Source organism: Haliotis cracherodii, unplaced genomic scaffold, assembly GCF_022045235.1.
Source record: "Haliotis cracherodii isolate W230 unplaced genomic scaffold, xgHalCrac1.p SCAF_3, whole genome shotgun sequence".
NCBI lineage: Eukaryota > Metazoa > Mollusca > Gastropoda > Lepetellida > Haliotidae > Haliotis > Haliotis cracherodii.
Window position 1 is genome coordinate 61,482,007 of NW_027266286.1, and position 14,694 is coordinate 61,496,700.

The 14,694-nt window shown below is 42.5% G+C and overlaps 1 protein-coding gene across 1 annotated transcript; it reads left to right on the forward strand.

The window, feature by feature from the left end:
• Positions 1 to 11,345: 11,345 nt before the first annotated feature.
• On the forward strand, positions 11,346 to 13,532 carry LOC139475590 (uncharacterized). Its single transcript, XM_071258782.1, has one exon. It carries the CDS (start codon positions 11,346 to 11,348, stop codon positions 13,530 to 13,532), a length of 2,187 nt encoding a protein of 728 aa, XP_071114883.1.
• Positions 13,533 to 14,694: the final 1,162 nt, after the last annotated feature.

Sequence of the window (14,694 nt, forward strand, 5' to 3'; positions counted from 1 at the left end):
CGGCACCAATTTTCGTATTCAGTCTTGACAAGTATCTCTTATATAAGCATGTAAATTTTCATTCATGTTACTTCAGTACTTTCTTAACCCCATTTAACGCAGTATACACTAAGTTGAAAAGCACGGAGCATGGGCCATAACTCTGTAAAAGGTAATTTACGGCACCAATTTTATAACTCATTGAAGATCATGACCAGTAACACCAGTGTGTAAAATGTTATCCCTCTCACTTAAATATATGTTGATAATCTATGTCCCCACTGAGAAGCGGACGGACGAATGGAAGGGCGGACCCCCCGCCCCACTTCGCTGCGGGGATAATAACCACTTTATGGAGATATATCACGGTAACATTTGTGAAGAACAAAAAAATGCTGGACAAATTCTAAGTTTGAACTTGAGTAAATAGCTCTTAAGAAAGTTAATCGGGTCCAATTTTGTCATTTAAAACACCTATGCTTTAAAATCTGCACAGTAAAAGAGAGGAATGGTGAGTTATCCGTTCACAAATCTCAATGTCATAAGAAGAACATGTTCACAGTCGCGTTTGCCTTGAGAACACAACATACAGAGGTGAGTCCCCATTGATGTCCACAGGTTTGCTCACGCAGGAAACTTCCTGTTTTTTTGCAAAGCTGTTTATCCGACGTAAGTTCACCAAGCACAATATACCGGTTTTACATTCATAATGAACTGCGCGTCTGTTTTGTTGCTAACCCGGCCGCTGCCTGCCGTGACATAGTCCCTAAAGGAAACTATATTACCTATCCCCACGACGTTCGAGGTAGTTTACCATAGTTGTCTTTGTTGTTTTGTTGTTCTGGGTGCATTAAAACAATATAGTTTCACTGTGTATATACATTTTATAATTAATCAGGGACAAATGTGTATATTTCTTTCACGTACGTGAGTTAAGATTAAACGTCGCATCGGCATTATTTCAGCCATATAGCGACGAGAACAAGATGATTATATACAAGTGCGTCATAAATACAAAGTTATGTTTAAAAGCAAATTTGTCAAACATATGTTGGCATAACAGTACTATTTACAACTGTTTAAAACACGGGCTACAAGCCACTAGTTACCAAAGCTAGGCCACCTTGCTGGGTATCTTGGGGACTTACGGTGCCTTAGCTTCCTCCACGATACCCCAGCAGGATTTAAATCATCACTTTAGCCAATGGTGGTTGTGCACAATACTGGACACAATTATAAAATGCGCAGCAATGAGTTGGCTTAAAACGCTGGTTGGTGATAGTTACATCGATTATGACAGGAATTACGTGTCACACAGGGGGCAATAATTTTAAGGTACTTTAACCTCCTGGACAAAAACTTCAATAATCTCTGTTAATAAAAGCATCACACCAAATTTAAAAACAAGCAATTAGTTATTCACATACATATTTAAAATTTATGATACAGACCAATTTCTTGTAAGTACCTTTGCTTGCCGTAAAAGGCGACTATGCTTGTCGTAAGAGGCGACTAACGGAATCGGTTGGTCATCAGGCTCGCTGACTTGGTTGGTGCTTGTCATCGATCCCAATTTCGCGCCTCGACCGTAGCGCCACCAGTGGCTATTACGAATTATGTCCCTTCCATGACCCTCCTATTGACCAATCAGATTCCAACTCTCATTTCACTTTCATTTGCTTAAAAATAGCGGCGCCCAGTGAAGACGATCTGATAGATAATCAAGATCAAATTTGTAATTAAACGGGCCTTCCCTCGCAAAGTGCATCAGATCAGATGAGCACCTTGATTAAAAGCTTGAAAAGATTTGGAAAACATCTGTCGACGCCCAGTTGACGGTATACATGCTTTGCCAACCCTGCAATCGATCGAAATTTGCACGTTGAAATCCATGTTGTTCAAGAACCGAATGTCTCGTTCGTTCCGCGATGTTGATTGGACTGTACATAGACTCGGAACTCCAGCCTAGTTCCGCAAGGGTGGAATCTAGACTTCTACAGTCAGTTAACTCCCTTGCCTCGGGCGGGGGGCCGCCGCCCTGTTTTTCAAAATTCCGTACAGAGTTTGTTTTTGAACATGATTGATTATTCCTTATTGAATGTTCATTTTTGACAAAAGAAAGTATCCATATATGAAGGTAAGTGATTGAGGAAGAGATTGGTGTACTAAAAATTGTTTTATTGATTATGTGTAGCCAAACGTATATGTAAAAGTGTGCTGTAAGTCCTTCAGCCCACATTTGCAGATGTTTCCTACGGGACGATACGCTGCCCCTAGTAGTGACTTACAGAACACTGATATGGATATAGTGATACGGCAATCGCAGCTGTGTCTGTCACGCCCCGAACAGACTTGACCGACACGCAGACCGTCGTGACATCACAATAACAAGGCGTATTACTGAACACAGAGCAACCCGGCTGATGAATCACTTCGCACGCTAAGGGAATAGATGAGTCCGCGTCCTACTTTCCGATCAGGGTTTACAGGTATTGACCCCGTCCTGCTCTGGAAGAAGACAAACCCTACAGGTCCAAAACGATTAACTTGTTTCTTTGGGTTGCTTATAAAAGCTGGACTTATATTATGTGACACTAAACTGATTAAAATGAAAGACAACCGTGGTCCAAATGTCACGTAATTGAAATTAAAAAGTATGACACGAACCTGGCAAACGCTTATTAATATAAAACATTTACTCATTATATCTGAAAGTCAAAAGGTATACACGATGTTTTGAAAAAAGATTTCTTGTGTACTTTTTCTTTCGTAATAAGTAATCTGTACTACGTTCGTTATTTTCAGAGATGCGATATTATGACAGTGAGTGAGTTAAAATTTAAAATTTAACGTCGCATCGGCATTATTTCAGCCATATAGCGACCGCGATATTATGATATAACTGGTTGATTATGTCATAGTTATTATAACTAAGTAGACCAAATTTATGGATAACAACTTCTTTATTTTACCAAAAATAGTTTTTTTTGTAAATAAAGAAGTTGTAATCAAAAATTGTGTCTACCTTTTCATCCTTTACTTCGTAAAAGATGCCTATCAAACATATCATAACGGAAATTACAAATAATCATCGTCCTCCTCATGGAATAAATCCAAAATATTTACAATGTGCGGCGTAAAACAACAAACATATGACAACGTTCATGAGAATCACGTCATTGACAGCGTGAGTTTTAGAGAGTTGACTGTAGTAACAATTATGATAGCTGTATTATAAATAGGATAACTATTAATATTAAGTTAGTGAATGATATGGTGCAGTCAAACGTATTCACATATTTTAATCTGACAAAACATAATCATTATACGCTGAGATGACATTCATCTTAAACAATATTAAGACACCGAAAGCTTTCCTGTCTAAATGCATGTTCATCTACCGTCCTAGTTCCATATGGATAGGAGCGGTGCCACATTATAAGTTGTAGCAGTCTCAGTCGGGGTACATGTGGTATGTTGTCCCGCGTTAGGCTTTATACCACAAGCCGGAGGTATGAAACCTAACAAGGTATTCATAAAACCACATAACGTACCCCGAGTGAGACTGCTACAACGAATTTTTCTTACCGACATGTGTTTATGATATTGAAAAAGAGTTTAAACAAATTCATAATTGATTGAAAACAACCGTTCGATTCAGCTGAGGGTAACTTGTGCTTTCTCACGTGATGGAAGGTGCGGCTTTTTACTGGTATAAAAAAAAATATTTTATCTAGATCACGTGAACCAATGAGATTAATTAATGCTGTGAATTAACGCGCTGTGTTTAGTTAAATTTGATATAAATATATGTACGGAGAAGGACATAATTTTCAAATTTATTATTATTCAAAATGAAATCAAAGAGAAACATTGTGTCTGTGTAATTAAGGTAATTTTCGCTTGTTTGATTGAAATGCATAATAAAATTTGACAAACAACCGCTATTTGAGTGACTTGAATCAAACCTTACTGCCTTTTAGGGGAGTAGTATCTGCCTTTAGCTGTGGATACCAATCCAAGTACCGATCACATCGGCCATTATGACCAAATAATCTACATTTAAGCCCACGCCCAACAATTTATAGCATTATATCGATCCAGGAAGACGTCAACATCCACCAAAATGATTGAGTTAACCTATCGAATGCGTCGAGTTGACATTCTCAGTCCGGAAAGAAACACTTCAAGGTTGCTTGGCTGGGTGCAAATTATCTCCCTTGGGGGTACATGTTCGCGAGGTGGGGTTATAAAGGATTGCGTTTTTTGACAGGTTATAAACTATACTGCTTCACAACGAGGGCTTCATGTCGCCACCGAGTTGGTTACTTTCCTCTTATGGTTTTGAAATGACACATGCGATTGATAATATAATATGGAAGTCGGCGTTTCATAAAGTATAAAGGGGAACACTGGGACTAGTAAATTTCAAATGTTTACTTATTTTAAGAGTTGTTACGAAACCAGAACGTCTAACATCTGAAAACGTTGATGGAACGGTGGGACAAGGAAGTGTCGACCTTGGTGAGAAGGTATCGTTATCTGTAAATGAGAAATACAAGAGGTTTCTGGAGTGTTTTTGATATTTATAAAATAGATTTTACAATTCATGCTTTCCGGGCGCCTATTCATGTTTCTTCATCAATACACTATGTGATAATTTGTTTTATTAATCCTTTATCATCAATAAACTGAGGTAATTTCTTTTGTTCATTTTACATCATCAATAAACTACGTGATAATTTGTTTTATCATTCCTCCATGTTAGAATGATGAGATCTGATTGGTTCAAGGGATCTCGGTAACATACTATGTATCCCGCCTTGGAGGGAGATACATTTCTCAACGGGATAATAAATCCCTTATACCCCGCCACGAACAAGGCAGGTTGCACGTGTATTTGTGATATGAAGAAAACATCCCTTCTACCCCGCTTCGAAGCACGTTTTTTTCGAGTGACATAGCACAAGTTAACCTTCGGCAAACCGAACAGCTGTTTTCTATCAATTTCGAATTTGTTTATTTTTTTTTATAATGTCCTATTAAAACATGTCGGTAAGATCAGTCCGTTGCAGCAGGATCCCTGGGGGTACTTATGCTTTTATGCGTCCCTCGTTAGGTTTTATACCATTCGCCTCCAGCTCGTGGTATAAAGCCTAACACCGGCCGCATAAAACCACATGTACCCCTCGTGATCCTGCTGCAACTTTTAATGTATCCCGCTTTGGAGGGAAATAATTTCTCAGCGGGAGAGAAAATCCCTTGTACACCGCCACGAACAGGACAGGCTGCACGTGATCATCATCAACAAATAAAGCGAAAAAGGCCTTTCCATATCCAAGTCAATAGTACGATTCCGACTATATCACGAGCAAATAGTGATGATACCAGGTGTTCGCGAAAAGATGAGCGTATCCTGCCCCACCGGTGGCATCCGTCACAAACACATGCAAAGGCATGTCAATCGTTCACCTGAAAAAACACGGGACCATACATGTATAGTACTAGTCAAAATAGGGAATTGCATAAACAAACTGAGTGGTAATTTGTTTTGTTTCTCTTTCATCAGCAATAAACTAATTGGTAATTTGATTTATCTATCTTTTATCATCAGTACATAGCGTGGTAATTTGTTTATTTATCTTTCATCATCTATAAACTGCCTGATAATTTGTTAATAATAACCCTTCGTCATCAATAAACTGCGTGATAATTTGTTTTATTTATCTTTCATCATCAATAAACTGCGTGATAATTTGTTTTATTCACCTTTCATCATCAATAAACTGCGTGATAATTTGTGATATTCATATTGTGTGACCAGTATGTTACAAATATAGCAAGGGAAACATTTTATTTGCGTTTTTGTTCAGGGAAACATTTTGTTCATCGGATTCCTAACGGTACAGTTCCGGTTTATCTGTCGGATTCCACAATGTTTGGTTAACGAATGATTGGTATTTGTATACTTAAAATGTTCCTACTATCAGTCTGGAGAGCGGGGTTTCCGGGCCAGCGAGGTTGGGACTAACGAGGGCTTCACTGTAGAACAAATCTGCCACGCAAATCTGCCATCTTTGTAAGGATGGTTGGGGGGTCCAGTGGAAAGTGTGCTCGCTCGACATGCCTGACATCAATGCTTAATTCTCAAAGAGGTTATTGTATACTTATTTCTGGTGTAACGTTGATAATATTGCGGAATATTGGAACGGCGATAAATTCCATTCCTCAAATTTCATTACCTAGCAGCTAGAACCACGTACCTAACTGATAACATTTGTCCTTGGGTGACAGGGTGAATTGGCTTTACTCCGCTTTTAGCAATATTCTAGCCACGAATCCAACCAGGGTCTTCTGCGTGACGAGTGAACGCTTTAAACACTTTGCTTCCTCGCCACCCTCTTTGGACTCGAGACCGCCTCCGTGGTCAAGTGGTAGAGCGTCCGCAAGGAGAGCGGAAGGCCCGGAGTTCTACCAAAAGTCGTTAAAAATGGTACTTGTTGTTACCCTGCCTGGCGCTCGGCATTAAGGGACTGAAACAAGGACTGGTAGGCTCGGAGTCAGTATACTGTGTCTGAGTGGGGTATTCATGTTAAACTGCGGCATGGTATCTCGGTAAGCTAGCACTATAAATCGGCATCAGTCCGGACGAGTACAAGCAGCCACACACACATGCATGCACGTCGCTATGTAAGTGCAATAATCTTGGACGCGACATTAAACCTCACCTCACCTCACCTCACCTCACCTCACCTCACCTCACATTTGGACTCGAATGTTTGAAAAAAGATAAATTATACCAAATGAGAACTATTCTGTCTCAATTGATTATTTTGCCGTTTTGACGATGGACCCAGAAAGCTAAGCCATTTTGATCCTTGGTGACATTACACTCATTTCAGATTGGGGAGTTAATTATACACTGGAATATTATCCCGACTGGAAAAGACACTTATTTTAGACATCAACAGTAATGATTGATTATAGATTTTCGGAGTACATATGACAGAAATCAGCCTTATCGATCGCCAGTGGAATTCACCTATCAATGCATAGTATTGCAAATCAATTAATTCTCCCGAGATCCGTAACCCCATTATGACACATCCAAAGTAGGCGATGTCGTGGGGGTGATATATATGTGTTTGCTTTTAAAATAGCTTAATCTCTCCCCTGATGCTAAAAGCTCTGGCATTTTATTTATGATTTGATGTCAAAATGTAATAATATCACATCATGCGTTGGTTTCTTTATGGCTCTGATCAAATAATGCCATGGCACTGATAGATTCCCCCATACATTCAAGTGAGTGAATGAGTAAGCGAGCGGGTGATACGTCTTGGTATACGAGGAGGTACACGTTTCTACATTATGCTGCTAATAACAGCCATGTATTGTCCGTCATGTTAACTTGCCTGCCCGAGTGTCCCGTCTGTGTACGAGGTGTGGTCTGTGGCCCAAGTCTGTGTGGCTGTCCTTAAGTCTTGTTGCTGTGTCTTAAGTATGTGTTGCTGTGTCTTAAGTCTGTGTTGTTGTGTCCTAAGTATGTGTTTCATTGTCTTAAGTATGTGTTGCTGTGTCTTAAGTATGTGTTCCTGTGTCCCAAGTATGTGTTGCTGTGTCCCAAGTATGTGTTGTTGTGTCTTAAGTCTTTGTAGCTGTGTCTTAAGTATGTGTTTCTGTGTCTTAAGAATGTTTTGCGTTGTCTTAAGTATGTGTTGCTGTGTCCTGAGTATGTGTAGATGTATCTTAAGTATGTGTTGCTGTGTCTTAAGTATGTGTTACTGTATCTTAAGTATGTGTTGTTGTGTCTTAAGTATGTGTTGCTGTGTCCTGAGTATGTGTTGCTATGTCTTAAGTATGCGTTGCTGTGTCCCAAGTATCTGTTCAGTTGTCTTAAGTATGTGTTTCGTTGTCCTAAGTATGTGTTGCTGTGTCTTAAGTATGTGTTGCTATGTCCTAAGTATATTTTGTTGTGTCCTAAGTATGTGTTGCTGTGTCCTAAGTATGTGTTGCTGTGTCCTAAGAATGTGTTGCTGTGTCTTAAGTATGTGTTGCTATGTCCTAAGTATGTGTAGATGTGTCTTAAGTCTGTGTTGCTGTGATCTTTATGTCTACCTATGTCTGTCTGTGTCTGTGCCCCTGTGTGTATATGTATGCATCCCTCTCCCCTTCGTTGTATCTGTGTCTGATCTGTATGTCTAGCCATGTCTACCTATGTCTACCTATGTCTGTGCCCCTGTGTGTATATGTATGCATCCCTCTCCCCTTCGTTGTATCTGTGTCTGATCTGTATGTCTAGCCATGTCTACCTATGTCTGTCTATGTCTGTGCCCCTGCATATGTATATGTACGCATCTCCCCCCCCCCCCCCCCCGTATCTGTTCTGATCTGTATGTCTAGCCGTGTCTATATACCAATGTCTGTCTATGTCTTTGTCCCTGTATGTGTGTATGTACGCATCTCTCCCCCCGTATCTGTTCTGATCTGTATGTCTAGCCGTGTCTTTATACCAATGTCTGTCTATGTCTTTGTCCCTGTGCGTATATGTGACGCATCTCTCCCCCGTATCTGTTCTGATCTGACTATTGTCGATACACCTTCTCGGCACGAATACATGCTTGATTTTCAGCATAGCCTGAAATAACACCAACAAATGAAATCTCGAGTAAGATTATCACAATGAGTCAAGAACGCCCCAGCACTGAAAACTAGATCCCATGTTGCACGACACTCCGCGGTACGTAACAATAGCCTATTAGTTGTATATGTGTAAACAACAATCTGGCTGTAATTATAGTTCCTGTTGCGTGTTCATGTACTAGGTAACACCCAATGAATAATATCCACCTCTGTCCCTGCACAACGACACGAACCCCACCGCCATCATTATATGACTTTAACAGGCAACCGTTATCAGCCACCACGCTAGTTGGTCAGAATGTTAATTAACTTGGGATCTCGTATTACATAGAGTTCAGAGAAACTAACAACAATGCTTGTAATTGACAGCTACACTTGTTACTTGCACGTATGTGTCAATTTCAAGCCACGTATAGTGTGAAATTGGTGATTGTTCCCCTTACCTTTTCCGTCACACTGTGTGTTTGAGTAATAACGTTCGCCTTATTTGAAACGTGAAGGAACATGTCTACATGTGCGAGTGTTACCAAAGCATTTGCAGTAAGGAAAAGGGAAGCAGTAACATCATTGTAAACTCCATTTGACTTTCATACCACGGGACCCGTGAAGATCCGGGTAGAGAATAGGTCTGCGTTGCTGTGTCTTAAGTATGCTTAGCTGTGTCTTAAGTATGTGTTGCTGTGTCATGAGTCTTCTGCAACCTATGCTTGCCGTAAAAGGTGACTAAGCTTGTCGTCTAACGGGACTAACGGGATCGGGTGGACTGGCTCGTTGACTTGGTTGACGTCTGTCATCATCCCAACTGCATGGATTGATGCTCATGATGTCAATCACTGGATTGTCTTGTCCAGACTCGATTGTTTACAGACCGCCATCATATAGCTTGAATATTACTGAGAGCGGCATTAAACAACAAACAAATTAATACTGTGTAATCTCTGAGAATCACTCATTAGTATGTTATTGTGAGTGTGCTATGTATTCAAGATAGAAATGTCAATATAATTTGCAAAAGAATTAAATTCATACAAATATTTATATCCCCAATCATCTGTCAATCGAGACCATGCCATATCAGCATCTTAAGCCAGAGAGTCCCCAAAGCCCCAAAAGAGCTTACTTGTCACCGTAAAACCGTCACTAGAGACAGGGCGTCATTAGCAACGTTGCATAACATTCCTCATCGTGTTGCTATTGTCCTACCCTCGCGGAGTCAATATCACGACAGACAGCAATGTACTAGGTTTGTTCATGTCACTGTGTACATAGGAGTCACATTTATTGTGTTCACAAAATATGATACAAACTCGTACAGTAAGCTGCCTTCTTAAGTTTGAAACATGTTTTCATGCATCTATGTTATGTGTCATGTGATCAGAGGTGGGTATACACAATGAACTAGTACCAAACCACCTAAAATCAATTGCTGCATCTTTCATCAATCATCCTCCCATCCATCTCTGCTTTAATCCATCAATCTAGCTATCACACAGCGAGCTGCTGAGGCAGCATGTACCCCCAGCATCGGAAACCGGTCGTTAGACTCGACTACAATGGGGATTGGGTGTTCATAATGCGTCATCTGGCTTGTTGTTACCCTGGCGGCATAGGTCGTTGTTCATGCTGTTAACCACTGGTTTCCATGACCTGAACACAATCATTTAACTGACCGCTTGGTACAAATAGACTAATATAGGCTGCGACGTCAAATAACTGACTTTCTTAACAATGGCTCATCATGTTTCTCATTCTGCCTGTCTAAGTGTACCTTGTATTTTATTTTTCGTGTCTGTGGACATTTTATGTCGGATGTCATATAGGCCAGACTGTTTTGTTTGTTTACGGAGTTTTATAATGAAATATTTGGCCGATGGGTGATAACTAGGAAACTAAAATGCATTGTACTGGATTGTTTTATTATCTTAACGTTTAATTTGGATGATTGGATCAGATTGGATCTTCTTCTGAAGTTACGATTTTTACTGTCAGCGGATCCTGGAACTCAGCCAGAAACGTAAGACCTCCCTATCTGTAGGCTCAGAGTTGCCCCGAGAATAAGAATTAAAACGGATATTTCCCCGCGTATCTATAGCAACACAAATCTTTGTACATCTTTATTTCATCTTTGTTATTACTGAATATGAAGCTTTCTTCCGACAAACGTTAACATCAATCAGCCGTACCCCGCCGACACCTTTCATCCCACCACGGCTTATAACAGCTTATCGTTTGACAGGTACCCGTTCGCAAACAGTTCGCTCGGAAAACAAATGATGTTTTGGGTTAGATGGAGGCGTGACAGCGAGAAACCGGCTTCTTAGCAACACTGGACAACATGAAGCCGCTTAGCTCTCAGGCGGTACCGTATGTCGGCAGTAGGTGTGTATGTGCCAACGCTGACCAACATGAACAACGGCTCAGCTATCAGGCCGTACCGTATAGACTTACATCTAGTCTCTGCAATGAACCAAAGACGTATTGTATATACGTCTTTGAATGTACATATTTTACAGAAAAAAAGGTTGTTAAACTATCTGAATAAAATATAATAAAAAGGAACTCACAGACTCTTTATTTTCCTGAAAGTGCAGTTGTCTAAACTGGCTCACTATTATAGACTTGTATGGGTTGTATTGGATACATTTGTTTCAAGGTCCGACAGACTACGTGCCGGAAATAGGCAGTAGGTGTGTATGTGCCAACACTGACCAACATGGACCAACATGAACAACGGACCAGCTCTCAGACCGTACCGTGTGTCGGTAGAAGATGTGTATGTGCCAACACTGACCAACATGGACAACGGACCAGCTCTCAGGCCGTACCGTATGTCGGCAGTAGGTGTGTATGTGCCAACACTGACCAGCATGGACAACGGACCAGCTCTCAGTCCGTACCGTATGTCAGCAGTAGGTGTGTATGTGCCAACACTGACCAACATGGACAACGGACCAGCTCTCAGGCCGTACCGTATGTCGGCAGTAGGTGTGTATGTGCCAACACTGACCAACATGGACAACGGACCAGCTCTCAGGCCGTACCGTATGTCGGCAGTAGGTGTGTATGTGCCAACACTGACCAACACGGACAACGGACCAGCTCTCAGACCGTACCGTGTGTCGGCAGTAGGTGTGTATGTGCCAACACTCACCAACATGGACAACGGACCAGCTCTCGGACCGTACCGTATGTCGGTAGAAGATGTGTATGTGCCAACACTGACCAACATGAACAACGGACCAGCTCTCAGACCGTACCGTGTGTCGGCAGTAGGTGTGTATGTGCCGACACTGACCAACATGGACAACGGACCAGCTCTCAGACCGTACCGTATGTCGGCAGTAGGTGTGTATGTGCCAACACTGACCAACACGGACACCGGACCAGCTCTCAGACCGTACCGTGTGTCGGCAGTAGTGTATGTGCCAACACTGACCAACATGGACAACGGACCAGCTCTCAGTCCGTACCGTGTGTTGGCAGTAGGTGTGTATGTGCCAACACTGACCAACATGGACAACGGACCAGCTCTCAGACCGTACCGTGTGTCGGCAGTAGTGTATGTGCCAACACTGACCAACATGAACAACGGACAAGCTCTCAGACCGTACCGTATGTCGGCAGTAGGTGTGTATGTGCCAACACTGACCAACATGGACAACGGACCAGCTCTCAGTCCGTACCGTGTGTTGGCAGTAGGTGTGTATGTGCCAACACTGACCACCATGAACAACGGACCAGCTCTCAGACCGTACCGTGTGTCGGCAGTAGGTGTGTATGTGCCAACACTGACCACCATGAACAACGGACCAGCTCTCAGACCGTACCGTGTGTCGGCAGTAGGTGTGTATGTGCCAACACTCACCAACATGGACAACGGACCAGCTCTCGGACCGTACCGTATGTCGGTAGAAGATGTGTATGTGCCAACACTGACCAACATGAACAACGGACCAGCTCTCAGACCGTACCGTGTGTTGGCAGTAGGTGTGTATGTGCCAACACTGACCAACATGGACAACGGACCAGCTCTCAGTCCGTACCTTGTGTTGGCAGTAGGTGTGTATGTGCCAACACTGACCACCATGAACAACGGACCAGCTCTCAGACCGTACCGTGTGTCGGCAGTAGGTGTGTATGTGCCAACACTCACCAACATGGACAACGGACCAGCTCTCGGACCGTACCGTATGTCGGCAGTAGGTGTGTATGTGCCAACACTGACCAACATGAACAACGGACCAGCTCTCAGACCGTACCGTGTGTCGGCAGTAGGTGTGTATGTGCCGACACTGACCAACATGGACAACGGACAAGCTCTCAGACCGTACCGTGTGTCGGCAGTAGGTGTGTATGTGCCGACACTGACCACCATGGACAACGGACCAGCTCTCGGACCGTACCGTATGTCGTTAGAAGATGTGTATGTGCCAACACTGACCAACATGAACAACGGACCAGCTCTCAGACCGTACCGTGTGTTGGCAGTAGGTGTGTATGTGCCAACACTGACCAACATGGACAATGGACCAGCTCTTGGGCCGTACCGTATGTCGGCAGTAGGTGTGTATGTGCCAACACTGACCAACATGAACAACGGACAAGCTCTCAGACCGTACCGTTTGTCGGCAGTAGGTGTGTATGTGCCAACACTGACCACCATGGACAACGGACAAGCTCTCAGACCTTACCGTGTGTTGGCAGTAGGTGTGTATGTGCCAACACTGACCAACATGGACAATGGACCAGCTCTCGGACCGTACCGTGTGTTGGCAGTAGGTGTGTATGTGCCAACACTGACCAACATGGACAATGGACCAGCTCTTGGGCCGTACCGTATGTCGGCAGTAGTGTATGTGCCGATACTTGTCCTTGTATCTCGACTAATTTGGGCAATCGCGTCTGTCTGACAAACGACCATGTGATTGTATCATATTGTACACCGCAGCCAGCAACATTGCAACTGTATCAAAGAGACCTGTATCAAGATGAGATCAGGAAAATTTATACATGCTTATCAGCGTGATCAATGGTCGTTGGCGTCGAGTAGGTTGAATTGAAATCAGCCAATCCGCATTTTGGTACAAACCGACCTTCAGTTAACGACATTGGGTACTGGGACCTTTTCTGACCACGGACTCGAACGCACGCAAGCCCGCGAACACACACACACACACACACACACACACACACACACACACACACACACACACACACACACACACACACACACACACACACACACACACACACACACACATGCGCGCACACACATCAAAATTGCACATTTACCAAATAACCGCATACGTGCATTATGACTGAATTTGTAAGACTTAACCAAAAAGTTAGAACATGGGCTGAGGTCCGTGTATTTTGACAGTTAAGCTTTCCAGCGTAATTAACAAGCTGAACTTCGCTCTCGCATTCCACCTTAATAACTCTGGCTTTGAAAGATGTTAAGTGCAAATGTAACTCGCTCTCGGAATTCAGCTTTCCAACATTTTGTGAAAGGAGAAAAGCTCTGTTTTTATTATCTGTAATAATCTCTGAAATCGTAGCAAGAAACGTGTAAATGTAGTTACCGCACTCTTTATTTAAAAGTCGATACCTGCATATTACATTTCTCCTAGGTAACCTGACCCACAATTATGCACATCGTAAGAGGCGACTAACGGGATCGGGTGGTCAGCCTCGCTGACTTTGTTGATGCATGTCATCGATCCCAATTGCGTGGATCGATGCTCATGATATTAATCATTGGATTGTCTTGTCCAGACTGGATTATTTACAGACCGCCGTCATATAGCGTTCAAAAACAAACAAGCGAATTATGCACATATGTCGGAGTAACAATAGAATACATATTCGCCCTTCAGCTGCCGAATCCAGAGTGAGTTAGCGAGTTTGGGTTAACGCCACTTTGAGTAGTGTTTCAGTTATACACAGTGTGCGTGGAAGTGATGCAGGTTGTGTGTGTATAGCTTTGTGAAACCCATGGGTTTCTGACAAACCTAGTATCAGAATCAGGACTAATCTGGGATTTGAACCTATAGGTTCCTGGCGCGCCTGGGG

Bases quoted from the DNA above. Each gene is read 5' to 3' on its own strand.
- LOC139475590 (XM_071258782.1), top strand. From the start codon at position 11,346: ATGAACAACGGACCAGCTCTCAGACCGTACCGTGTGTCGGTAGAAGAT.